The sequence below is a fragment of the Aotus nancymaae genome, unplaced genomic scaffold, assembly GCF_030222135.1.
Source record: "Aotus nancymaae isolate 86718 unplaced genomic scaffold, 86718_ANA_hifiasm-v0.15.2.pri h1tg000019l, whole genome shotgun sequence".
Lineage (NCBI taxonomy): Eukaryota > Metazoa > Chordata > Mammalia > Primates > Aotidae > Aotus > Aotus nancymaae.
The window spans coordinates 30,303,048-30,330,442 of NW_026988431.1; the positions used below are offsets into that span (position 1 = coordinate 30,303,048).

Consider the following 27,395-nt stretch of genomic DNA (forward strand, 5'->3'; position numbering starts at 1 on the left):
CTCAAATTAAGCCAGGATTCCACAACAGCACAAAACAGGGCTGCACACCCAAGGAAGTCCTCTGTCCCCAGGTGACTCCCAGGGTAGGGAGGAAGATAGGAAGGGAATGTCAGAAAGCCCAGAGTAAAAGCAAACAAGAAACTAATGTCCATAATAGAGGAAAACAATGAGAAGAATAATTAATTCTGCTTTTGTATTTATACCGAGTCTCCAAATTAATTGCTTATTTGTTTAATCTACTTTGACCAGAAGTGTTACTGCACCAAAAATATTCAATGAGTCAGGCCTCCTAATGTAAAATTCAAGCCTATTTGTTCAATGAAATGAGTTTTCATCTACAGTGGGAGAACCAGTTATCTAAGCAGGACCTCCTCAGCAAAGTTACCTCCTAGAATAGAAATGTCAGAGGAAACACAGTTTATCTGTGTTGCAAATTGTTCTTCTTTTGTCATGAGTAGTAGTGGGCAGGAAGTCTTTAGTTGACATTTAAATAATTAAACTTTGGTTTTTTGATATGGATGTGTTTCATATATTTTTTAAAAAGATGGCCAGGGAGCCCAATCCTTGGTTCCCAACCCCATCACTCATAGCTTCTAGGATCTCACATAGTTTAACCTGAAGCTTTGAGGGGATTTCTGGAGACTGCTCACCACTGTTTGGGTCTGTCTATAAACCTTTCAGAGTCTGGGTTGGGGCGATAGAAAATGGACTGGTTTCAAGGCCTAGCAGCCCCCACTTCTGATTCACCCAGAGCAGCTCTGAATTGTTCTCTTTCTTGCTTCAGGGAAAACTTTGTTAGGAGAAAGGTTTTCATAGCTTTAAAAAAAATTAGAAAATGACCAATGTTAGTGTAACATTACAGTTGAACAATCCCAGTGAGATAGAGATGGACCCCACCTCCTAGATTTCTTCATCTACACATAGAAAAGCACTCCCATCTCTACTCCCTTGGGACTACCACATTCAGGCCTATTCTATGTTCTTCATGAGGTGCAGGCTGCCAAATCACAACCCTGGCTCCCCTCTTCCACCTCATGTCCTTTCAAAGGCTAGTATTCATGTTTGGTAGAACTAAGGGATTTTCTGACTTTTTTTTTTTTTTTTTTTTTTTTTTTTTTTTTTACCTCTGAGGTCTTTAGAGAAGAGCCTGAAATCATTACAATAAGAGCAAATTTTTGTTGAGCATCTATTATGTGCTAGCACAGTGTGAAGAGGCTAAAAACTTGGTCCTTCCCTAAAGACTTTATTCCAGTGATGGAGAGCAAAGGTGAGCACTCCGGAAGTTAGATTACAGTGCACTGTGTCCCAACGTGGAGATCACAACCCCAAAGGGCTTTGGTTTGGAAGGCAGGAAAGGGCACTCTGGTGAGCGTGGCAGGCAAAGATAAGGAGTGTGGGGCAGTGTGCGGCTCCCTCTGTGCCTTCAGAGGCCAGCAGAGTCATGAAGAGAGGTGCCCACAGGGGATGGCCTTCTTGGCAGAGATTCCAAAAGATGAGCTCTTTTTGGATATGATAAATAGAGCAGTTAGATAAGAGTGGCAAGTTCCTGAGAGGGAGCAGTGGTAAGGAGTCTGGAATGGTCAGTGGCTGTCTCATTGCTATATGTTAAAGCGGGGATTAGGGCTTTTTCCAGTGGGGAGCCATTGAAGGTTTTGAGCATTGGAGTAACAAAGGTAAAACTGAATTTAGAAGGATTAATCTGGCCACAGAGGCATTTGAAGTGAAGAAGTTAGAGGTGGACAAGAGAGTTAGGACAGTAAGTGCATGAGATACGATGAGATCAGGTGATGAGACCTGTGGAGAGGCAGTGGCAGGGTCACAAGAGCATCTGGGGCTCCTGGGCCTGAGGCACACCGTTGGATGAGTAGGCCATGTTTGTCCTCTCTCCAGAGTCACCAGGTCTCCTTATCTTTAGGGACACGGCACCCTATTACTTACTTTCTAGGTTACTTCAGGTTATCTCAAAATGTTCAAGGCAAACTGGCCGTCTTCTGGAGCATTTATCACTCTCGCCTCTGGGGAACCCAGCTGTTTGCTAGCTTTCCCTTTCTCCAAGCTTATTTGTATCTATCACATCCACCCTGACTTAGTCGACATATTTATATATCCCCTAGAAGATATTTATCAAATAAATACCTGAGGCTGTCACTGGATCCCACTTTTTACATTTACCTTGGGGAATGATGCCCAGTGATTGATTTGCATATGTAAACAGCAGTGGGCCCAGAAGGGGAGTTTGGGGTGGTTGCCAAGTCCCCAGCCTGGCAGGTGGGATCTGGTTGAAAGGAGCAAGAGACCACACAGAGCACATCTTCAGAACATTTGGGAAATAAATAACATAAGAATTAATATTCCTATTTCACAGTTGAAGAACTTGAGGCCCAAACAAGACAAGGCATTGGGTTAATCTTATGCCAAGATCACATAGTAAGCAAACAGCAGAGCCAGAATAGCACAAATGTCTCTCTGCAGCACCTGGAGGGCCCTGACAATAGCCCTTCTTTATTTCTGCTAACTCCTGCTGCTCTGGGCTGGGCCCTAGGCTCCTTACTATTTCTTACCTTACCCGTTTTCTTCATAGTTATGGTCTGTGCTATAGATCACAGGTAGTTAGTCCAAGGATGATTTGGCTGGGAAATGCTGTTCTAGAGAGGACAGAGGTTAGTATTACCATATGATCCAGCAGTTCCAATCCTGGGTTGATTCCCAAGAAATATGCAAACATATGTCCATCCAGAAACTTGTGTATGAATGTTCATAGAAGCATTACTCTTCAACCCAAGTATTCCTTGACTGATGAGCATTTGTCCCAGACAAAGTAATGCCCATGAGGGTGAAAGTCGTTACCAAGCCTTGGGTGCACACTGTGCAGGTTGGGGCAGCAGGACCTCTCTGGGTGAGGGGTCCCCTGGGAGGACACCCCCCTGCAACACACACACTGTGTGGAAGAGCCAAGAAAAACTACTCCCCCCTGCCCACCCATGAGTTATTGTGCAGGGGAGGCAGATGGCCTCCTCTTTGTATGGGTCTCCTTGGGAATTTTAGATGTGAAAGTCCCTCTCACTGGAGACAGCATTTGCCTTACAGAAGAGTTGCTAGAGCGTTTGCCTGAGCTAAAGCAGAAGCAGCTCAGCTGTGACCTGCACCTTCCTAGAGTCGGCGAGCGATGGCCTCAAACAAGGCTGTCCCTGTCACAGTTTCCACCGACACACACAACACTGTTTTCCCTTTTGGATAAGATTTGCTGAACTCTGAAATTCAAGTTTCATAATTTTTTAACCTCATATAAATATATATATGTATAATTGTACTTTAGGTTCTGGGGTACGTGTGCAGAACATGCAGGATTGTTGCAGAGGTACATATATGGCAATGTGGCTTGCTGCCTTCATCCCCCCGTCACCTATATCTGGCATTTCTCCCTATGTTATCCCTCCCCAACCTTCCTACCCACTGCTGTCCCTCCTCTATTCCCCCACAACAGACCCCAGTGTGTGATGCTCCCCTCCCTGTGTCCATGTGTTCTCATTGTTCAACGCCCACCTATGAGTGAGAACATGCGGTGTTTGATTTTCTGTTCTTGTATCAGTTTGCTGAGAATGATGGTTTTCAGATTCATCTATGTCCCTAAGGACATGAACTCATCGTTTTTATGGCTGCATAGTATTCCATGGTGTGTATGTGCCACATTTTCCTTGTCCAGTCTATCATTGATGGGAATTTTATGACCTCTTTAAACATTTGCTCCAATAGATCAACTGAAGTCTGAGTGTATGTGCATTAATTTTAACACAGTGAAGTGTTATATCATTTGTTGGGTCTCAAAATGGATTATGGTTAAAACTGTTGAAGGAATTATTTTGGCACAAATATCAACTAAAAGATTGTGAAGTACTTTTTTTTTTTTTTTTTTTGAGACGGAGTTTCACTCTTGTTACCCAGGCTGGAGTGCAATGGCGCGATCTCTGCTCACTGCAACCTCCGCCTCCTGGGTTCAGGCAATTCTCCTGCCTCAGCCTCCTGAGTAGCTGGGATTACAGGCACGCGCCACTGTGCCCAGCTAACGTTTTGTATTTTTAGTAGAGACGGGGTTTCACCATGTTGACCAGGATGGTCTCGATCTGTTGACCTCGTGATCCACTCGCCTCAGCCTCCCAAAGTGCTGGGATTACAGGCGTGAGCCACCGCGCCCAGCCTTAAGATTGTGAAGTATTTTTAATAAGCATTGTAATGTGTTAAAACTTAGTAATTGTCCCAGAAGAAAGCATCAAGTAAATCTCATATTTTTGGAATCTGAGATACTTAATTGTTGGAGGATGCCCCTACCAAATAAGAAAAACGAAATGAGTAAGAAGAAACTTTTGAACACAACCGAATCAGTAACTAAATTAAAGGGGCAAGGAATGTCATGAACATAAAATACGTGGCCCAGGTGAACCTGTGATGTGACAGGAAAACTTGTGCACATCAGAACTCTAGGGTCCAGAGTATGGGTTATTAACAGTTGAGATAAATTCCTGCCACCAACTCAGATCCAGCCTGAGTCTCCCGGGACTCATGGTTCCCTTTGGAGCCCTTCGTACAAATGGAGGGCTGTCTGGTGGTCTGCCAGGACCCATCTTCAATACCATTGGCAGTGCCCAGTGGTCATGACCAGTTTGGGCCAACATTTGTTCCATGTCATCTGTGAGCTCTTTCACATCTTACAGCTAGGGCCATACTGTCCCTTCAGTTTATTCATATCTCCTTTGTCAGTTCGGGCTAGAACATTCTGTGCTCTTCCTCTGCTGTGTGTGATATACTATCTTGGATTGGTCTGCTTCAGAAGCAATTTGGGAGTAAGTTTTCCCCAAAGTCTTTGTTGGCAAAAGCAGACAAAGGACTCACTCACTCAGCCTGCCTTTGTTTCTTTCTCTATCCTCGATCCCCTTGACCGATGATGTTTTAAATCTCTTTCTGCTTTTGACACATTTACAAGGCCTTTTATTATTGACTATAACTCTCTTCTTCAACACTCTGGTTCTGATTCTGTTTGAACCCTAGTTGATTTTTCCTAGGAGCCTGACAGGACACTCGTCTTTGCTCCTTGATCTCTTCTTTGGGGCCCAGTTCTCTGTTGGGTCAGCCTGTTCATTTTGCTAAGAAAGAGTGCAGGGCACCTTTGATTCTGTTTGGATTTATTGGGCACTACCTCTTTAGACCTAACACATCTTTCTTGAAGCTTCATCAACTTCTTTCCAAGTAACCCCTAAACTAATTCTTTGTCCTTACCTTTTCGAAAGAAGGGTCCATATTTGTTTCTTTGCTAAATTTGAATAATCTTTTGAACTCTTTATTTTCAATTCTTTCTCTCAGTAGAATGTTTAATTTATTCAAAAGTTTCGTGGGTGTTTGCAAAAAAGAGACTCTTTCAGGTGTTCAATCAAAGTGTCCCTTCATCTGAGGAGTGTAGAGAAAAGACAACTAGCCAGGACATACTGCGAGAACCATTGTACTTGGGGGCAAAAGGGGATGCTTCTTTGAATTAATCTTCTCATCCGTCTTTAATCTGCTTTAGTTTTGCTAGAAGAAGTTGTTGTTTAAGTGAATACCAGAGCTCATTCTTATTATTTTCTGTTTTGTCTGAAAGTTTCACAGCACATAAAACAACAGCTCAAGAGGTGGCATTTACCCCTGGAGGGGGAAAAACCAAACTTATCACTGTAGGTGATTGTTGATGGCAGAGCACTAAACATAAGCTGCCCCTGATTTTCAGGGAGGATAAGAAATGCTTTCTTGCTTTCTCCCATGTGCTAAATCCCATCGCAACAAAATGTAAACCATTTAATGTGACCTGTGTGAGAACACACAGTCTTCCACAGGACCTGTGATCCTCATGTCATTGCCATAAATCTGAGAAATGCAGACAGGATGGCCATCACCCTCTGGCAGCTCCCCCCAGACCCGTGTACCACTGCTGGGGAGATCTGTATCATGTGTGGTGACAGGGGCATTTCTCTCCATGGATTTCAGCTGTCGATTGCCTCTGGATCACTGCCCTGTGACTGCCTCTTTACTATCTATCCCAACTAGACTCCAAGAACCCAAAGTGCAGGGCTGTGACTTTCTTACTTGTTCTTCTGTCCCCAGTGATTAGAAAGGACGGGCACAGTGTTTGGCAAATATCTTGAGTTTCTAATGATGGCTTTCCGGAGACAAGGAGAACCAAGCCCAGCAAAATCATCAATCCATTAGCATTGATCTTTCCACTTTTAAATACATGATGTTTCAACTCTCAAGACAGAGGGACCATGAAATCCTGTGTGAAACTGACATGATTCACAACATGTAAGTTGTGCCTCCACAGAGGTCTGCAAGGGCAGCCTGAGAGACACAGCCTGCAGTGGAAGGAAAGAGCTCTCAGGAGCTTTCTGTTCACCCTGCCTTTGTGGACCCATTGGGATCCCCAAATGATCTGGACTGATTCCAGAAAACTGCCTCACCTTCCTTGAACTGTCTTTATCCTGCCCCATGACTCTGTCCTGTGATTGCAAGGTGCTGGAAAAGATGATCACGGGCCATCCACATATTTAACCATCGAGCCTTTTTGCTAAGTCCAGGGCTCAGTTCTTAGTTTCATTTTACCTGACTTAGCAGCAGCATTTAAAGTATTCGCTCCTCCTAGGAGCACCTCATTTCCACTTGGTTTCTAGGCGATCACACTCTCCTGGTTTTTCTTCTACTTCATTGGCATTTTCTTCTCAGGCCTCTTGAATATTTTCTCATCTTCTGAATCTTGGATTGTTTTTTCTATTCTATTGATTCTCTTGGTGATCTCTGCAAGTTCCACTGAGTTCAATATCTGTGAAATATGGGTGACTCCAAATTGGTCTGCAGCGTGGACCTTAAACACCTATCTGGTACTCAGCATCTGCTCTGGGGCACCTTGGACATCTCAAATCTCACAGGTCTGAAGTGGAGCACCTGATCTCTCCCCCCAAAGTGCTTCTAGAAACATCTTCCTGATCTCAGTTGATGGCAGCCCCATTCCTCCAGATGTTTAGGCCAAAACCCTTGTAGTCACTTGACTCTTCCGTTTCTTCCACATCCCGTGTTCATGGAAATATTCTAAATATATCCAGAATCTGCCCATTGCACTGCTCAGGCCAGATCTCAGCCCCCATGGTTTCCCAGCGATATTCCTGCAGCAGTGCTGTGGTTGGCTTCCTGCTTTTACATGGACCCTGAATTCTATCTGGAACACAGCAGAGGGTGATAACAGTATCATACAATTCAGGTTACATCACTGTCTTGTTGACAGTCCTCCTGTGGCTCCCCAGCTTGCTCAGGGTAGAAGCCAAACTCCTTTTAGTGTCCCTCAGGGCCCTGCCCCCTGTGGACTCCTCTCTTCTTGGATCCCACTGACTCCCTGATGCCCCCGCATCAGCCCCTTTGTCCTGGCTGCTCCAGATATCCACTCGGCTCCCTCCCTCCCCTCCTTCAACCCTGTGCTCCTGTATCTGCTCCTCGGGTGGCCTTCCCTAACCTCACACCTCCCACCTCTGGTATTCTGTGTCCCCTCCCCCGCTCCATTTTTTTCACTGTACTTAATATACTTTAACATAACGTATGATTCATTTATTACCTGTAGTCTCTGCTGAATCCCTCCACTAGAAAGTAAGCTCTATGAGAGCAAGAAATTTTATTTTATTCACTATGGTGCCACTAGAACCTAGAAAGTGACTGCTACATGGAAGATGCTCAATAGATATGCTTAATTAATGAATTAACCTGAGTTACAGATACTACTAAGTTGGGAGCAAGAGAAAATACACTCGATGGCTCAATCAAGATAAAAAATTGTTTCTACTTACTAAATGAATAGGGCAAATGTAACACCATAAAGGTTGAGATACATGTACATTCCCGTTGTCAAAGTTGAAAGCCAACTCTACAGACAAAAGGTGAGGAGTGTACCATGGGGAAACCTAAAGGTTCTATAGAACTGCCATTTCAGGATTGAATAGCGGGACATGTTTTTGATCCAAAGGCTAATGGTTATATTAATAGATGTATAGGTCACAGATCATGGTAGGTATTAGTTTTATTCTAATCTTTGCTGCTCAAAGAGTGGAAAGAGGATTGGGTTCACCTCTGAGCCTCGTGCCTAAAGGGAATTTAGGGAACATGGTCCTGTTTGGAAAAGAACCATCTTGAGTGGCATGTAATGATTATGGGAGAAATATTTGACTTTTTTTTTTCAGCAGGAATAGCTCAAGGAAGATCTAACTAGTTTCCTTAGATATTTGACAAGACATTTTGTGGGAAAGGGAACATCCTTTCTTACTTCAGTTGGCAGAATGGAAACCAGTGGGAAGAAGATAACTTTCAAATAAACATAGAAAGATATGTAAATTGGTGAGACTCACCCAAGTAGAACAGCGGCTCCTGGAGGCAAGAAGTCTCCCCTCCCTGGGGGCACAGCAGGAGCTTGGCAGCAAATTCCTGCCAGGGAAGTTGTAGGGGGAATGAGAACTGCATTAATTTAGAACCTCCAGGAAGCAGACACCAAGATGGGATTTGATGTATGAAAGATTTTCTGGGGAAATTAGATAGGAGCCAGAGGAGGCTGGGAGAGCCATTGGACCTTAAGAAAGATCTGATCTCTGTAAAGGAGAGAGGGAAGGAAGGAGGATTGGGTGGGTTAGGGAGAGCTTTAGACTGCTGTGTGGGTCATAGGGTAGTGATGGAAAGGCCACTGGGGAGTTTTTGAGTGAGAGTTGCGCATCAGAATAGTCCCATATATTGCAGGAATGGGTCTGCCATGGCATCCCTGCTGCTCTCAATCATTGGCTGGGAGCAGCCTGTGGGAATCAGGGCCTCTGTGTGAATATGGTGATGGACTGCAGAGTGCAGGAACTGGGGCAATTAGTTAATTACTCTCCAAGGAGTAGGAACTCTGAGAGTTGAATTTGGGAACTGTGCATACCTGCCTTCAAGGTCCCAGAGGATACTCTGGTTCTGAGTCCTTATCACACTTCTCACTCTTTATGGCTTTCCTGGGCTAGGAGCATCTTCAGAACAAGTCCTCTTCATCCTCTCCCCCACGTAGCAGGGACTCACTGAGGGTCCAATGAGTAGTAGAGAAAGCATCAGCCCCCTTGTGACCCCATAGCTGTGCTGTGTAATTCCAGGTCTTGGAGGGCAATCTGTTAACTTAAATTGAAGATAGTAAATGTCACTCAACCATGGTCCCCAGAGAAACCATTGTAAAGTGGAGTTCGAATGAGGAAAAGACCTTCATCACTGCAGAAGTGCCAGGACTAAACGGAGCAGCCCACGAGCACAGCACAGATTGAAGCCTCATCCATTACCCATTCTTCCCCTAGAAAGACAGCCCTCATTTATTACTTCCAGACTGTTTTCATTTTACTTACATCATGTGAAAAATGTTGAATTGGGAAATAAGTAATATTATTTCCAAACAGGGATTTCTGAATCAACTTTACAGATTTTAGAATTATCTTGTTTCCAAACATTTGATTTGTTTGTCATTTCTTCATTTATACATGTGAACTCCTTATTGCAAATGCCCTCATTTGGAAAACTCTGACAGAACCTCCTGTTGTTTGTCTGTGTTCATGTCTTTTTGAGACACACCTCCTCTCTTCCTTTTAAAGTATGATAAAATCTTACTTGTAGTATCAGAAAGAGATGTTTGCTAGAATGTTCCTTTCTATTGTTTAGTAATTCTGTACCAACTGGTTCTACTGTCTCATTATCATCTCTTGCCCCGGGTTCTCATCTCTGCAATAGCTCAGCCCAAAACTGCAAGACTGAGGTTTCTTCGACATCTTCTTTTCAAAAGCATTACAGTGTTCCTCCTTTCCTCCTGTCTTTTCCTTTGATTCCTCCAATCATCTCTTGTTTTGGTCAAGCCTTGCTGCCTCTGAAAGTCCCATGTCCATTCCAGCTCCTGTGCACACATGCTTTCCTCTCCTAAATTGCTACCTTGTCTCTCCTCTGTTATCCAAACTCCACTGATTCTACAAAACCCACAGGAAGTTCTGCAGATCCAGCTCAGCTATTGATAAAGAAGGGGCAGAGTTCAAACCCAATGCCATTTTTCTCCCTACTTACCTCTGAAAGATGGCCCTTCCCCTGTAATTGAGTGTCTGTTCAGCTACCCTGTTTCTTCCTCTCTCCACAGCCCCCTCCACCGTTCCCATCATGCACCAAGTCAGTGCAACTATGAGGAGCATCACCTTGTCATGGCCACAGCCGGAGCAGCCCAATGGCATCATCCTGGACTATGAGATCCGGTACTATGAGAAGGTGAGCCAGCTCTACCTGCAAGCTTTCAAGACCCACGGCCAGCCACTGTTCCATGGATGGTTGCTAGCTAAAAGCACAAAGGAGACAGGCTGGAGGACGTCCTGAGGGAGGGAGGATTCTGGTGGCAGAGGCCAGAAGGTCCCTGGGAGAGTTCTCCAGGTCTGTCCTGGCAAAAGCCTTGTTCAAAGCCCAGGCATATTCTGTGCCAACTAAGGAGAGAAACTTCCAGTCCACCATCTTGCAATCTGGATAGTTCACTGGCTGGGAAGGACCAGTCTGATTCTTCCAGGCACATGCTTGATATACTAATGTAATGCAGATGCCACAAAACTGCCAGGGATCCCGAACCTTCAGAGGAGTGTGTGGTTTGGTAGGTCAGTGTTTTTCAAAGTGTTTAACTGTGCACCTCCAAAATAAGTTTACTTATAAGTTATATGCACGTGCTACTGCACTAATAGATTTGTGGAGGATAAAAAAACATGTAAAATGAACATTTAAATGGAGGAGATAAAAATTAACAGAAATAAACATCTCTATATTATTTTCCTTGACTACTGTTTAGCAGCTGCTGCTGGGGATGACAGTGGGGCATGTGCTGCCAAGAAAAGGGAATTGGTGCCTGGCAGAGCTGGCCCCTGGCCTCCCTCTTACCAGGCTGAACTGCGGCATTTACAAACATCTTAGGAAAATGTAGTGTCTTCTGTTTTAGCCCAATACATTATTTGTAAAAACACACTATTCGTTCACTTATTGGTTTGGTAAGTATTGTCAACTATTTGGCAGGTACTGTATTCTAGGATGTATTAGTGATCAAGCAGACAAAGATTTCTACCCTTGAGGAGCTTACTTTACAACAGAGGGAAACAGACAATAAACAGTGAACATAATAAATTAGCAAATCATATAGTATGTTAGAAAATGAGCAGCATAGAGGAAAAAAGAAAAAAAATAGGGTAAATGGGATTAGGATTGTCAGGCTTGGGAAAGAGCAGGTTGCAGAATTAAATAGAGGGGTAGAGATAGGTTTCTTGGAGAAGGTAAGATCTGTGTAAACCTGAAGAAAGTAAGATTGTTGTGAAGCAGATATCTGGAGGAGGAAAGGGCAACAGCCTTTGCAAAGGTCCTGAGGCAGGATCATGACTGGTGATTCAATGAGCAGAAAGGGAACCAGCATGGCTGGAGAGATGCAAGCAAATGGGAAAATAATAGACAGATGAGAGAGGTTACCAGAGGAGGTCATTAGGTCAGGAGTTCAAGACCAGCTTGACCAATATGGTGACACCTTGACTCTACTAAAAACACAAAAAATTAGCCAGGAGTGGTGGCGGGTGCCTGTGATCCCAGCTACTCAGGAGGCTGAGGCTGGAGAATCACTTGAATCCAGGAGGTAGAGGTTACAGTGAGCCTAGATTGTGGGTGACAGAGCAAGACTCTGTCTCAAAAAAAAAGACGAGCTTTTCCACTGAGTGAGATATGGAGCTACAGCAGGTTGAAGAGTGGAGGAGAGACAAGATCTCACTTACATTTTGACCAGATCATTTAAGCTGTTCCACTGAAAATGGGGCCTGGTAGATCTACAATCATTAACAAGGACGATGGTGGCTTGAATCAGGGTAATAGCAGAGGGCTATTGAAATGTAGTTGATTTCCAGATATGTCAGCTTTAAGGCAGAGCCAACAGGATTTCCAACAAGTTGGATTTTGGGCGTGAGAAGATTTTAGCCTGAACCACTAGAAGATGTAGCTGCCACTGACTGAGAAGGGGATCACCATGTGAGGAAAGGAACTGAAGTTTAGCTCAGTGTCTGAAATGCTTGCAAAACACCCAAGAAGAGATGTGGGGTAGGCAGCAAGAGGTGCACATCTGGAGTTTGAAAGAGGGGCCAGGTGAAGATGTCCATCTGGGGGTTGTGAGTCTGTAGATGGTATGAAAGTCCTGAGCCTGGTAAGGTCCTGCAGTGGGTCCACGGAAAGAAGGAGAGGACCAGAAACCGGGGCCTATAGCCTGGAACAGTGAGGCTGTGCTGAGTCGTGGGACATGGCTGCAGTGGAAGCAGAAGCCCTAGTTTCCAGTGCCCTGTGCCGCTAACCAGCCACGGAGCTGTGGTCCAATTACTTAACCGCTCTAGGTCACAGTTTTCACATTTATAGAGTGGTAGCCATTTACCTCCCTAAAAGCGGAGGTCCAGATGGATCACCAATCTAGTCTGTAAGGAGGGTGCCCTTCAGCCATTAGAGCCGAACTCACAAGCAAGGTGGAGGATTAAGCAGCATTCTATTCTACTTAGACAATATTGGGTCTTGTAAAGAGTTGATTCAGATAATTCAGTGAATTGGAAACAACTTGAACCAGCTGAATTCATAAGTACCTGTTATATCTGATCCGTTTTGGATTTAGGGCTCTTACTTGCTGGATATTTTTTGTCAGTTACTGAAGTAAATGTTGACTTTTTAACATGTTTTAGAAGGAAGTGTTTAGACTAACTGACCACATAGTCTCATTCTGTCATCAAAGTTGACCTAATAAGGGTCCACTTAGCTCCCCTTCCCACACACATGAACTTGTAGCTCCATTGAAATAACACCTCATCTCAGAAAAATAATAATAATTTTTCCCCAGTGTGCACCTATTGTGTGCCAGGAGTTTTATAAACATTGTCTACTTCCCCCTCGCACGCCAGTGTGATAAATGTTGGTATCATTGCTATGGATAAAGACATTTTTAAAAGGGAAACAAAGAACTTAATAAAACAAAAACCTTGTCCAGAGTCCCACAGCTGGGAAGCGGGCCTGGGTCCTTTGCCCCGCAGCGGGAGGTGGTGCTGGAAAGGGGCAGAATATATTGGAGACCACATACTCCTCCTCATCTGCTGTGCCCAGGGCAGTCACTTCAGTGGACAGCCAGGGTAGGGGTCAAGGGCTTAATGACAGGCCAAGCACTGAAGCCACGAGGCTCGTGCCTGTGTGCCTCAGCTCCTTCCTCTCAAACCAGCCCAAGCTCCTCCACTGCCTTTCCCTGTACAGCTTTCCCTTGAAAACTGTAATTAACCACAAGTTCTTATGCTATAAAAGCAGCTTATTCTCCCATTCAGGCTACCTCCCTGCTCCTTAGTAATTTGTACTAATTATTAACAGACACACATACACAGCAGCCCAATGCCTGCGGCAGCTTCCACACCTCAATGAAGCATATTATTGTCCCCACTCCAGAGGAGAGAATGCTTTCCTAGGGAACACAGAAGGTTCTTTGCCCAAACATTCGTTACCATTCGGTGTGTTACTGTGGAACCCTCCTTCACTTATGAAGTGCTTGACTATAAAGTACATTACATTGTTTTGACTATTCCTAATATGACCAAAGAAAAAGATATTAGCCCATGAGAGTCTTTTGAAACAATGATAATTTATCATATGTTGAGTATCTATTATGTGCCAGATATACACAGATATATTAGCTCTGATCCTTAAAGGAAAAAATAAGTGTATACTTGAAAACATATATAACTAATTTATAGAGGATGGAGCTAAGTCATAGAAATGTTAAATGACTTACCCGTAACAACACAGGTCATAGCTAGGGAGTCACCGAACCAGAACTTAACACATTTTTATTATACTTCAGTGGTGGAAATTTCTGAATTTGATAGGAGAGTGGATGCAAGCACCCCGATGCTGGGATCTCAAAATTAGTGTGGCTCCCAAAATAAGAGATTGTATCTTAATAATAAATCCAAATACTTGCAGAAAGAATGATATGCCTACCTGCTCCCTGTGGTCTTGGAATCCTGGTCTTTAGAAGATGTAAACACAAATAGAATTTAGCCCAGTAGATGTCCTGGATTTGGTCCAAAGAAGGAAACCCCATTATTTCTTCATCTTATGCCATCTCCTCTCCCTGCAGGGAAGTCCCAGCCCCTTCATCTAAACCAAGAGTCAGGAAGCTTTTCTTATAAAGAATCAGATACTAAATAATTTAGGCTTATGGGCCATACAGTTTTTGCTCCAACTACTATAGTCGACTTTGCTTTTGTAGCAGGAAAGTAACCATAGGTAGTATGCAAATCGATGGACCTGGCTGGGTTCCAATGGAATATTATCAGAAAAGGTAGCTGGCCCATGAGGGCAGTTTTGCAACCCCTGAAAACCCTCCATGGGTCTCCTGCTCCACATAACCCTGGGTTTGCACTTAGGACCCCTTTCAGTTTCCCTCTGAGAATAGAATGATGCAGCATTTGCTTCCTCCACCAGTTCATTAATAGAGAGCTCAGATGCCATCGAGCTGATGACACTCCCAGTGCCTTTCCCATGTTCATCTCCTTCCCCATTTTAATACATTTCCATTTATCATTCTCTCTTGTTTACTGTCGTGTAGCACTTTTCACTCCTGGTGTCAGTGCTTGTAGGCAAACCATGGGAGGAGCATCTACATCTGCTCTCAGCTGTCTTAATGATTAAGTGTTTATGGTTACTCGCTCTTCATAATAACTATATAGGCTAGGACTGGCTGGTTTAGACCTTGGGAATTCTTACCTTTCAAATTTTAGGACCATTTTCTCATACAGACTCTTTCAGACCTTGGCAATATCTTGTGCTCAATCGATTGGTTCGAATAACTGGACCGAAGTGTGCTGTTTACTCACTCATTTAGCATTGAATTGTTGAGCGCCCAGGCGGTACGAGCACTGTGCTGCATGTTGGGGTGGGAAAGGAGAAAGGAAGGAGACCTGGTCTCTGCCCTCAACAGCTGCATCCTCTATCCTCCATCCTCTGTCTCCTACATACTTATAATCAGTCATAAGCAACCAATTTAAAAAAAAAAAGCAACTTTGTTCATAGCTCTTACTGATTTGCCTGAAATTGATTAATGATTTTGTGGGGAACAAGAACTAATATTCATTTTAAGCAATGAACTTCTTCAAGAATGTTTGGACTATAAAGTGATTATAGAGTAATGTTTGGTCCTCACAATCCAAATACCAATGATGTATTAAAACAGTTTTTCAATAACAGCTCTCCAGTCAGTGCCTCACATTTATCAACCAGTGCCTGATTTCAGCAGATTCCAGTAAAACCAGAGAATTCAGGCAGCTGCTTGGATTTTGTAGCAATGGAATTTTATTCTTATTTGCAAGGTGACTTGGTGATTGTTATAGTTTCAGATCTCAGATCTCCACTGTGTCAAAATAGAAATGATCAAAGTTCTAGACGACATCCCTCCTATAGTGAAAAAACAGTCTTCTTTCTTCTGAATCCCTGATTGGAGATAGGGAGGATCTCCTGTTTAAATAGATCAAATAGTGGGTGGGCAGTTCCTCTGCAAGCAATCTCTCCCAGGGCCCAATAGACATCCCCTTCATTAGAGTGAGAATGGGTTTCTTTGTAACTTTCAGCTGTGTGTTTGAGCTGACCTGAGACCTGTGGTCCCTCACAACTGCTTCTGAATCATTTGTGGCCATTTCTATGCCACCCACACTTCAGATATGCCAATTACTTGCAGTCTCCTGAACTCCTGTAGGCCTTGTTTTTGCATGTTTAATTCTGTTCTCACTCTCCACATTCATCCCTGTGGCTAATTTATTTCATCTTTTGTGACTCAATTCAAGTCACCCTTTCCCGGAGTCGCTCTGTATCTCCTCCCAAGTCTGGGCTGGATGGTCCCCTGCTGTGCCCCCACAATCCCCTGAACTGCTCTCTGCCAAGTCACTCAATCAACACTCCTGTTGATTTACCAGTCCACCCACAAGATGTTACGTCCCCAGAGGAAAGGGACCAGGCCTTTGTACCTACAGCCCATGTATAGCACCCAGACAGAGTAGTGTGTCATAAACATACTGCCTGGCCAAATGAATGAATGAGTGATTAAATACACATCAGGTCATCTTTAACTTTGCAAAGTAGGCTTTTATATATTTTAAACAATGGGAATTTCTTATCACTGTACTGTATCCTAGCTCAACTACCTGTTTCTTCTGTCATTTACTGAGGATATAGTTTGCAATTTCCCCACATTTGTAAAGCATGTTGTGCCTAGAACTCATCACAGTACCCCAGATCTGCACAAAGGGTTGGGCGCCTCCCTCCTAGTGATCTAAGCTCTTCATTTCCACTAAATATCCCCATTTTTCTCTAGAATTCATTGTGCTGGCAAAGGCAGGCCCAGGCTCTAAGCTTCTGTTCATGCATACTTGCAGATAACTCAGAATCTCTGCAGAGAAAAGATACACTCATGTGAAAAGGATTGGAGGCCAGACTACAAGTTCATGTGTATATAAGAAGGTGCTGGGGTGAGGTACGATTCGGAATGACAGTGGTGTAGACAGTCCACATCCCAGAGTGGCGAGAGAAGCCTTCCTAGAGAGGAGGCCTTGGGAAACATAGGCTTAAGCAATCTGGAGGGAGTAGAGGAGCCCTGGAAAGAGACATTTTAGACAGGAAATAGCTAAGCAAATGCCTGCTGGCCGAGGTGTGGTCCCCAGGTTTAAAGGAATGTGAGAGGTTGGAATTGACTTCATTATGAAGGACTTGTAGATTTATATTTAAGAGTTTTGACTTTGTGTGATGTTAGTTTTAGGGGAGATCAGAGACCTTTTAATGAAAGAAGTATGGCATTGGGTGGGGTTGATGGGGAGCATCAGGAAAGACAGGAGGCTGCAAAAGTCCAGGCCCAAATCACATGCTCAATAAGTGCCCTTTTAAGGCCACTCATGATGGGCAAAAAGGTCATGCTTCTGAAAACCAGAAGCAACTCTCTGCACAATAGAGGACTCAAGTGTGCAGATGACAGAGACCATAGAGGTCAGCATAGAAAGCACTGGAGAGAGTGACAGACAGGAGAATGAGGCTGACCCCGAGTTGGTAGGGAGGATGAGGACACAGGGCTTGCTCTCCAGGGAGAAGGGACACACCCACTCTGAATGCCGGTGGGAAGTAGCTGGGGGATGCACATCTAGACACAAGACGAAGTGAGGGCAAAAGCAGGTGTGGAGGGCAGTCCAGAATGGCCTCTACCTCTTCAGCAGAGTGGACACAAAGCCTTTTTGCCTGAGCACTTGGAGGAACTGAACAGTAGTGATGCAGAACAGCCAGTTTGGGGAGTAGCTAGGTAGATCCTGAGTCAGGAGAGAAAACAGGACAACTCAGCAGAAGCAAGACAAAGAGAGGTAGGCAGGGAGCAGATGTGTGGTTGCCTAGTTTGCTTCTGCTGAGGTCAGAGACTTGAGGGGTTTTGCAAAGCGGGATTGCTATGTTATTTCACCTCTGAACCTGGGGGGTAGGACTAGAGAATAACTATAAGCCTCCTTGCCAGTCCCTGAGCACTCAGCAATCTCCCCAGGCCTCTTTCTTCAGGGTGTGGCCACCTCATTGTCTAGACCTGACCCTGCATTCCCTTGACCCAGATCAGACTTCTTGTCCCCATCCAGAGGGATGGCCTGGGGCTGATGACAACTTCTAGCAGATCTGCAGGACCAAGAATGGATGGGGTCTGAATACTCCAGGGTAGAGTGGGCTGGGGGTGTAGCCTTCAGGAGTGGGATGGTGACCCTTTCCCTTGCTTTCTTTCAGGAACACAATGAGTTCAACTCCTCTATGGCCAGGAGTCAGACCAACACAGCAAGGATTGATGGGCTGCGGCCTGGCATGGTGTATGTGGTACAGGTGCGCGCCCGCACCGTTGCTGGCTACGGCAAGTTCAGCGGCAAGATGTGCTTCCAGACTCTGACGGATGGTAAGGGTAGAAGAGGGCAGTGGCAGAATCCCAGGCAGGCAGTGTGGGAAAAGAAGTAGCCCCAAAGATGCTGCACTAGCCAAAATGCCAATCTCCAACTGGATTCCAATAGAATTCCCTTCAAATGGTTTGCCTCCCAGTACAGCCATGTAGATTTTCTGAAGTCTGGCTCATTTCTCTCCCGTCTGATTGGATTTGCCTTTGAAGGTCTCTTGCCATGTGTAATCTCGCATTTCAGCAATGAGACTCATACCTGTCTCATGGGGCTCATGTGCCCTCTTGCGTCTGTACCCAAGTCTGGATGCCTCTGCTTCGCCCTCAGGCCCACTTCACTCCTCCATGCTTATTGTCTGAAAGCTGAGCTCATGGCCCAATTTCATGAGCCGAGGTCTTCAGGGAGGAAAGAGAAAGACAAAATGTTGGATGTGGCAGTCTCATGCACCTGGGATCTCACAAACTTGAAGCAACTTCACATGTGACCCCCAGTATGTCCTGCTCAGATGCCTCCAGATAGTACAGCCAAGATGTCCTCAAGGCCAGAAAGTCTACCACCATAAATATACCTCTACCTTTGGGTTTTATTAGTTCCCTATAATAACTATCTGCCCCAGTCCTCTGAGACTACCCCTCTCAATAGTTCTGAAAACTATTTCCCAGTAGCCTCAGCATTGTTCTCGAGTGTATCTATCTGACTGTGCCTACTACTCTCTGTCTTAACTGGCCATTTACAGTAGTTTATGTACTCACTTGTGTGTCTGCCTACCTACCTATGTATCTATATTTATTATTCACTGATGAGCTGTTTCCTGATAGTATTCCAAATGTCAGTCTATTCCTGACTCCCCAAATTGAAAGCTTTCCATTTTTCCTTCGTTAATTAAATTATACATAAAACAGTCTGTCCTTACGTAGCATTTTATTTTACACCAATGCTGTTAGACTGGGTGTTTGATAGGGCTTGAGATTTTATCTTGATGCACATTGCATTTTTTTAAACAATTTTGAAATTAATTGGAGACATTTGAAATCAGGTAGTTTTTTTTTTTAAACAAATCAGGATGCTGATGTTCTTGTGAAAAAACTGTAAGAGAAGCCAATGCTGGTGGACACTCTGGAGTGAGGACCTTGCCTTAAAGCTGAGAGGCAGCTGTCTCCATATGGTGCCCACCACTTCCCAGTGTTTCTAACCTGGATGCTTTAATGTGAACTGTGTGGCCCCTGTAAGATTGGAGTTTGCAACCTATTTTGAGTTTATTTGGGGTGAACTTTCTGCCATATTTTGAGGATGGTGAAATGGGCTAGAGAGGTGAGCCAGTTCATTCAGATTAATAATGCTGGTGGAATGAAGGGAACACAGACTCTTCTTTTTCCTTAAGGACTCTGTCCCGCTCTTTGCACCTCACTTACTGTCTAGATTTATAGGCACTCTGACATCAGCAGCAACACAGGATTAAAAGCCCAAAACTCAAAATGCTCTGAGTGCTGGTCTCTTGGCAATTCTACTAGACAAATCAAGAAGTAAAAAATTTCTCCCAAGAAGGCTATTTCTTTTACATTTGGCAGTTAAGTTTGGCAAACCCAAGAGGGGCTGGATATAAGAGAGTTCTGGTAAGTGGCCAAATTTGGGAGTATTTATCTTAACGACTGAGGTTCACACATGGGTAGTAATTACATTCGCTGGGGCAGTAGGCCTGTCTGCAGAATGAAGGTAGTCAGAAGGCTGATCGATGATAGGCTCGTTGGGGCAGGGAGGACCGTGGAACCCCACCCAGAGTCAATAGCCACACTCTGGGCTGGTGACCTCCACATAGGGCAGACACACTATGGTCCTGGGCTGCTCTTAGCTACACCGTTCTTGACTTAGCTGCCTAATTTTTTAAAAATCGTTCAAGTTTCATATTACATTATGAAGTTTTTAATTTATAAAGACATTGTTAAGAATGCTTCATTGTGGTTCCCTGTATATTTTTTATTGCCAAATTTATGTTTTAAACACATATATTACAGAAAGCTCTCAGCTGAGGGCAACTGAAAATTTACTTTCAGTCTTTAAAACTCTCAAGAGTGGGAGGCATCAAGAACCAACATCCTTGTTCTTAGAAATCTTTCTCCGCCCACATGGTTGAAGGATAGTTCAACTATCAAAGAGCAGACACCCTGCTCTTCACCCAGAGGTTCTGATTCAGTAGATCTGAAGAGGGGTCAGAAATAGTCATGTTTAACAGACAGGCTCAGGTAATTCTGATAGCTCATGGGGAACCTCACTTGAAGAAGTATTGCTGGCCAGGCATGGTGGCTCACGCCTGTAATCCTAGCACTTTGGGAGACTGAGGCAGATAGATCACTTGAGGTCAGGAGTTCAAGACCAACCTGGCCAACATGGTGAAACCTCATCACTACTAAAAATATAAAAATTACCCAGGTGTGGTGGCACACACCTGTAATCCCAGCTACTCAGGAGGCTGAGGCAGGAGAATCACTTGAATCTGAGAGGCGGAGGTTGCAGTGAGCTGAAATTCTGCCACTGCACTCCAGCCTGGGCGATAGAGCAAGACTGTCAAAAAAAAAAAAAAAGGTTTTGTCATTAAGGTTGCTAGATAAAGTATAAGATGAACAGTTAAATTTGAATTTCAGACAAACAAAAATAATGTCTTAGTGTAAGTATCTCCCATGGAATTTTTGAGGCATACGTATACTAAAACCTAATTCATTATTTACCAGAAATTCAAATGTGATTGGCAGTCCTGCATTTGTATTTGCTGTAGCTGGTAACCCTAATTGTAATTCAGCATAAATAGCTTGACTTTCATATGCCTAGGTCTTTAATGTTAGATAATAGTTCTTTAACACCAGTGAAAGCACAACCAGGACAATAATAATACTAGCCAGCTGGGCCAAATGATTTGTGTAGATTAAAGAAAAGAGATTTTGTACTTAGGACACCCATGATAGGGCAGACATGGTGAAATGTGCTTCGTGTGATTTGATTTTTTTCGACAGATAAGTCTGAGGGTCAGAAAGACTAAATCATGTGTCCAATATCACAAAGCTTACACACGGCAACACCAGGGTTTAGATGAGCTCCGTCTGCCTCTATGACCCATAGGCTTCCCATTCCACTGCATAATTCAGCATGCTTCTAACATTTGGCAGAAGCCTTGATCATTTTCTTCTTGAGTAGGAACTTAAGAGTGCTGGGCCATTCATTTCTCAGGCATGTCTTCATCCTCCACAGTGCCTGGGGTGGTGCCGGCTGACTGCGGATACTCTTTAAATATCTGCTCAATGAATCTGTTGACTGTGGCATTTCACAGCTTCGTGCTTTAGAAGATATTTCAGCAGTGGTTTTCATTTAGATAAGTCCCTTTCATTTGATTATCGTTAACATGGCTGACAGTCCTTTGAGAGACCTTCCAATTGAGGGAATATAGATTGGGAGTCATCTCTGCTTCAGAAACCAATGTCATCAGCTTAGTTCCGAGATTCTGTCATGGCTGTTTTGTTTTCATTGTTCCTTGTTTTGGGTTGTTTTTGTTTATTTATAGCTTAAAAATTGCTCTTTGTTTTGGTTGGACTTACAGCTCTGACACATAGAAACCATCCTGTGTGTGTGTGTGTGTGTGTTTAGATTATGTCTTTGGTATCATGCACTGAGCATCAGCTGTATGCAAAGGGCATATGGGGAGGATTCTAATGCCTCTTTCTCACCTAGATGATTACAAGTCAGAGCTGAGGGAGCAGCTGCCCCTGATTGCTGGCTCAGCAGCAGCCGGGGTCGTGTTCGTTGTGTCCCTGGTGGCCATCTCCATCGTCTGCAGCAGGTAGGTCCTCCACTCTTGCTGGCTCTCCTTGGACTCAGGAAGCCCCTCTCCATTGCCCCTTCCCAGGCTGTGTGGATCAAATAGGGTCTGACCATTCACAACCACAATCATCACTCCATCTCAATCCAAGAGCAGCCTAGAATTCTTCAGATATTTATTCAGCTGGGAAAAAATTCATATGAGAGCTGGGCAAGGCTATGAGTAAACAGCATCCATCCTCAAACCTCATTTTAGCCAAGACTTTTAGCCGCCCTTATACACAATGGCTTTTCAGAGTGACAGTTACAAAATTGCATTTGACCCACTGGAGCATCAAGCCTTTGCACAACCCATCCTCCAGTTAGAGAGCTCAGGCTTTTGGCAGCTGGCAAAAGAGAGGCAGGCTGGCAGGAGAGAAGATGAGGAGGAAAGGGAAACTCTGAGTCTGCAGAAAAGCTGGCCCCGAAAGCCTTGTGATTTTTTAATACTGCTGCTACTGCCTTCAGTGGTTAGCCCAGATTCTGCCACGCAAAGCCCTGTAGCTGGGTCCCTCCCAAGCAGTTCTGCAATGTAGCTTAAGTGCTGATGGACAATCCTCTTCACCTCTGCCCTCATCAGCTCTGCCTTCTGAATGGGGTCCCACAGTCCCACCAGGCTTCTGTAAGACGTTGACTTAAAAGTAGACCCGTCTTCCCACAGGAGTGAGTGGTAGTCAACCAGAGGTCTAACTGCAGCAGGAAGGCTGAAGTGAGAGTTGCCCAGTCCCCAATCCTGGGAGATGCCCCGGGTGAGCCCCCATCTGGACTGGGGCCTAGATGGAGGTACCTGGAACAGAGTGGCGGGTATGCCTCTTGGCTGAGAAGGCCCCTCTTTGTATCTGCAGGAAACGGGCTTATAGCAAAGAGGCTGTGTACAGCGATAAGCTCCAGCATTACAGCACAGGCCGAGGTAAGTAGAAAGCAGACACCCACTGTCTCACCCTGTGGGCCACTGAGTCAAGTGGGCTAGGGCTTAGAGCTCTCTTTATAGCCAGACTGGCTAGTCCCAGTGTCAAGTTCCCTCCCAGCCTCCAGTGCCTTGGCCGCCTTTCTGCAGGTCCCCAGGGGCGACAAGGCTGCCCTCCCATCTGCTGTCTACCTATCATGGGGTCTTATTGGATGCCTGGTGGGTAGATTATTGTCTGCATTGATAAGCCCATATAGGAATGCAGGAAAAAGATTGAGTTTAGCAATTCAATGAATCCTGAAATCAGACTCAGTGGGAAAAGATGGAGGGTTCTCTATTAACATCTTCTGCCTTATCTTATCCACTGGAGAGGTGGGGACTGTGTTAACCAAATTCACAGATAAGCCATAGAACACGAATGTAGGGAAATAAAAAGATAGCAGAGCCCAAGAGGCCAAAGTGCTGGGATATCTCCCAAGTGTTTTCCTTTAAGCAGCACTTTTATAAGTTTTTCTCGCTCATAATCCTCCTCCGCTCTCTTTTATAAACCTATATTTGTAATATTTTTATAACTAAAATTTCTTCTCACCAATGTGCAACATAAAGGTCTCTGTCAGACTTGTTTTCTCATCTGTATAGTCACAACATTGCAGCATCTGAGAAAGGTCCATGAGGTCAGTTGGGCCATTTTCCTGCCTCCAGAGAGCAGAATTCTCAGATCCTTACAGCAGACACATTCTGTTTCTAGATAACTCCTTTTGAATTTGACAGATGCCCTCAGAAATCTGTCCCAGCGCTTTGTGCTATGCTCTGTCAAGGCTTCCTCTGTAAGCCTCATCTCACCTCAATCCCCTTGTTGCCATGTAAGGCCTGTGCTTCCTGTTCTCTCAGCAGTAAGCATGGAAAACTGACCTCCCAGGTACCCTACACACTAAGCCTGCCTCCACAGGGGGGTTCTTCTGGGAGCAAACATGGACTCCAAAGCCAAAGTTCTCATGGATCCGATTGCTTCTTCTCCAAAGTTACCCAAGGTGCAGAAGTGATGCCTGGATGTCACAGCAGCAGCTGTACCATGAAGAAGCTTGTGTTCTAATGTGGCCGGTGCTGACTCGGGCTGTACAAAGGGCACTTCGTAGATACGGCTTTCGATCTAAGATCAAGACCCTGCCAAGGGTTTGCAGAGGCCCAAGCCCCTGGCAGCTGGGCTGCTGCCCAGGTCACTTGCTGCTGCAGGGAGCTGTGAGTTCCGTGTTGGCTTGGGCACTGCTGCTCTCCCACGATGGCCCAGGGCAGTCCCCACCATCAGCAGCCCAAATGGGGGCCCCCTCTAAGGCCACAGGCACAGCTCCTACTACATTCAGAGTCCTGTTTGTTCCTCTTTCTTTCTCTCCCCAGGCCACTCTAAGCCTCCATTGTCACTGATTTTGGAGGGATCAATCCTACCGCATTATCTTTCCTTTCCTATGGCCTGACTCTGTGCATTGCTGCATAATCTACAAGATGCTTCTACTTATGTTGGCCTGTGCATCAGTTCTTCCAGGCAGGGCCTTACCTTCCTCAGCAGGAGAACAGGGACTTTCCTTGCACCTGTGATTCTCAAGTGATGGTGCACCCACCACGGTGCCTCAGTATTTCCTCAAGGGTGACCTTCGTCTCCCTGCTTCCCTGCCTCTGTGTCAGGATCCTGACATTGCCTCCCTGACCCTTGCCCAGAGCTGACTTCTTTTCACCATGAGCCACTGTAAGGTTCATTTCAGATCTGGCATCCTGTGAATGCTGTGGATGAAATGTTTAGAGATGGTCATGCAGCCTGAAAGCGGAGCCAGGACCATAAGGATGCAAAATTAGGTTCAAAAGGAGGACTCTCACTTCGAAGTCTAGAGATACCCAAAGATGCATTAGGATGCCTTAGGTGGGAGCTCCCTTTCTAAAATTGTGCAAGCTAAGTCTTGGCTTCACCCCTGGGGTCGGGTACAGAGGGTCTCCGAACATCAAGCGGGGTGGAACTTTGTGCCCTTTCAGCTGCTGCAACCTGAGATCTGGCTGTTCTTCTCTCAAGGAGCAGCTATGCCAGGCCATCACATGGTGCCCATGTGCACAAAGGCATGCTTCCAAAATGCTCACAGCCACCTTTTGGGGGACTCTGTCACCTTTCAGGCCAAAAGAGGAAGGTTTTACTGGTTCCTGAGATCCAAAGAAAAACCAATCCTCAGTCTGCAGTAATAGTGGCCTTGCTGGAACAAGAGAGGACAGCTGAAGGAACATTGCTGACCAACTGCAGAGTCACCATTCCTGGGACTCAGGATGGATGCAGGGATTTTTGTGGGTCTAGGTTCACTCCCCTGGCTTCCTTAGATCTCTGTCTTTTTAATTCGGTTTGCCTTTTATAAATCTTGTCCTTTCCCTCAATTCATAACTATTCTCTTCTGATCCAATCCTGGACACCTGGCTCCTCTTTCCATACAAGTTGTCTGAACTCAGCCTCATGCGTTGAATTGCATTTGTGCATTTATTCCTGTGAACATCCATCTCACTGACTAAAGTTGGAGAATCATGGTCAAAGGCGGATGGCTCAGCACACATATAACAGAAGGGGAAACTGAAGGCTCTGATGGAGGGAGGGCCTGGTCAAAAAGGGGGTAGGGGTAGAAGTGATGGGTTAGGGTACTCCCTGCATTGGGAGTTTTATTTTGGTAGCTCTCTTAAAGTCACTGAACCTTCACAACCACTCTAAGAGAAAGGAATTAATCTAGGAAGGTTAAGTGACTTATCTAGGGCACATGGCTAAGTAACAGAGGCAGACTGTACACCCTCTAAGCCCGGCTGCAGAGCCCATGCTCTTTCCATAGCCTGATGATGAGGAGCAGCTCCAGGACTAATCCCAGCTGTCCAAGTTGGTGTTTTGTGGCTCCCTGCTCTGAATCCCGCTGCAGGAGGCAGAAAGATTGATAATGTCTAATCTGAATGTGTACATGTAACTATACCTGGACCACCCACATGTCTGAACTTCTGGGGGATGCAGGCAGCAATTTGGAGCTCTGAGATCTTCCTAACTGAGGAGTAACCAGCAGCTCCCCAGCTTGTTCATTAATGCCTGAGAGAGCCCTTGCCTCTCTTCCCTGCAGGCAGGGCGCAGGATACTAGAGAGAGGCTGGCAGCCCCTCCCCTCCCAGACCTTCCTTTCAAACTGAGGCAAAAGCTGAAGAATAAATGAGAGAAATGTTTGCAAACAGAAAACCTTCTCTAGCTAGTTGAGACATGGCGGATCTGGTAAATTTGAGAACATAATGTGGCTTCTAGGGCACTGGTTTATGCTCCTCCTCAGAGCCTGGAGCACAGTGATCAGGAATGTAAAGAGAATTTGGATTTGGGTGGAAAGAGACTAGCTGGAAGGCAGGCTGGAAGAGAAGACGTGCTGGGTGTGGTGCTGGCTGCTCTTCATCTGAGCCTATCGTGCATGTTCAAGGGTGGGAGGCTGGGGATGTGGCTTTCCAAGTCCTGGAAGAGGCAGAGAGACAGTTTGTTCTCATGGTTTTTGCGGGCCAGTTCTCAGTAGGTGCTGGCTGACTCACAATTGCCTGGAGGAGATGATTTAGGTAGTCCAGGTGGCCACCTGGATGATCTAGGTGGGCAAGAATAAGTTTGGGAATCTATCTTGAAAAAAGTTCCAGTTGCTCCTACATTTGGGAAATGCTAAAAGGTATTTACAGGGCCTGAGGTTACCACATACTTAGAGGTTGACACCTTCCTGATTTCTTGATTTCTGAGCTGGGTGGAATGTGTAGGGGTAGGGAGAGTGAAAGATGAGAGCTTGTGAAGGGGTCAAGGGTCACGGGCTTTCAGAAAGCAGCCCTGACAGACTCACATCCCTGTGTTGGCAACTGCAGATAACATTACAGCACGACTGTTGGTAAACTTTGGGAAAAGCACAAACAAATGGGGTGTATGTCCAAAGACTTTAGATTGGCAAACACCCTAATTTTTACATAGGGTAAAGGGTAGAGCACAGAGATTACAGAACAGGAGTCTGAACTTGATCCCTGCCAAACACTTGGGGAGATTAGTAAGCAGATGGGTTCTGGGCATTTAAACTTGAATTCAGTGATCTTTGGGAAGCCCCAAAGGTTCATTAAGAAAAATAATAGGAGGGCCTCATCTAATTTACCAGGGTTATACCTTTAGTAAATTCAAGAGGAATCGCAGATGGAGTGAATTTTTATTTTGGTAAAAATATTTTATAATCTTCTAAGGGAAAACATTTTTAAGTGGATACAGAGCTTATCTTCCTACCAAAAGAAAGTAGCCAGGAAGGAAGTCCCTAGTGTTATTTTAGTCCTTGTCCTATTCAATCTCGTTTGTTTGATTGTTTTTTAAATTCATGACTCAGGTGCAAGCATAGGAAAGCTTATTGCGTGTGTAGGTAACAGTTGGAGAGCATAACTAACACCACAGAAGATGAATCAAAATTCAGAACTATCCGACAGCTTTGAATGCTAATTTGAAATCTGCAAGACAAAATGTTAGCAGGATAAATCTGGAATCTAGTGTTTAGGTTAAAACAAAAATAAAGAAGCAGCACAAATAGGAGACCTAACTTGCTGTTTATTTGT

General features: G+C 44.8%; 1 protein-coding gene across 2 annotated transcripts in view; it reads left to right on the forward strand.

Annotated features, from left to right (window-relative positions):
* The window catches only part of EPHB1 (EPH receptor B1), a 434,509-nt gene that overhangs the window by 326,033 nt on the left and 81,081 nt on the right, over positions 1-27,395 (forward strand). For both annotated transcript variants that reach the window (XM_012451172.3, XM_012451174.3), the window contains 4 exons: positions 10,190-10,314; positions 17,878-18,040; positions 21,753-21,861; positions 22,724-22,788. In XM_012451172.3, the coding sequence (XP_012306595.1) occupies positions 10,190-10,314; positions 17,878-18,040; positions 21,753-21,861; positions 22,724-22,788 (462 nt within the window). The remainder of the gene's footprint in view (positions 1-10,189; positions 10,315-17,877; positions 18,041-21,752; positions 21,862-22,723; positions 22,789-27,395) is intronic.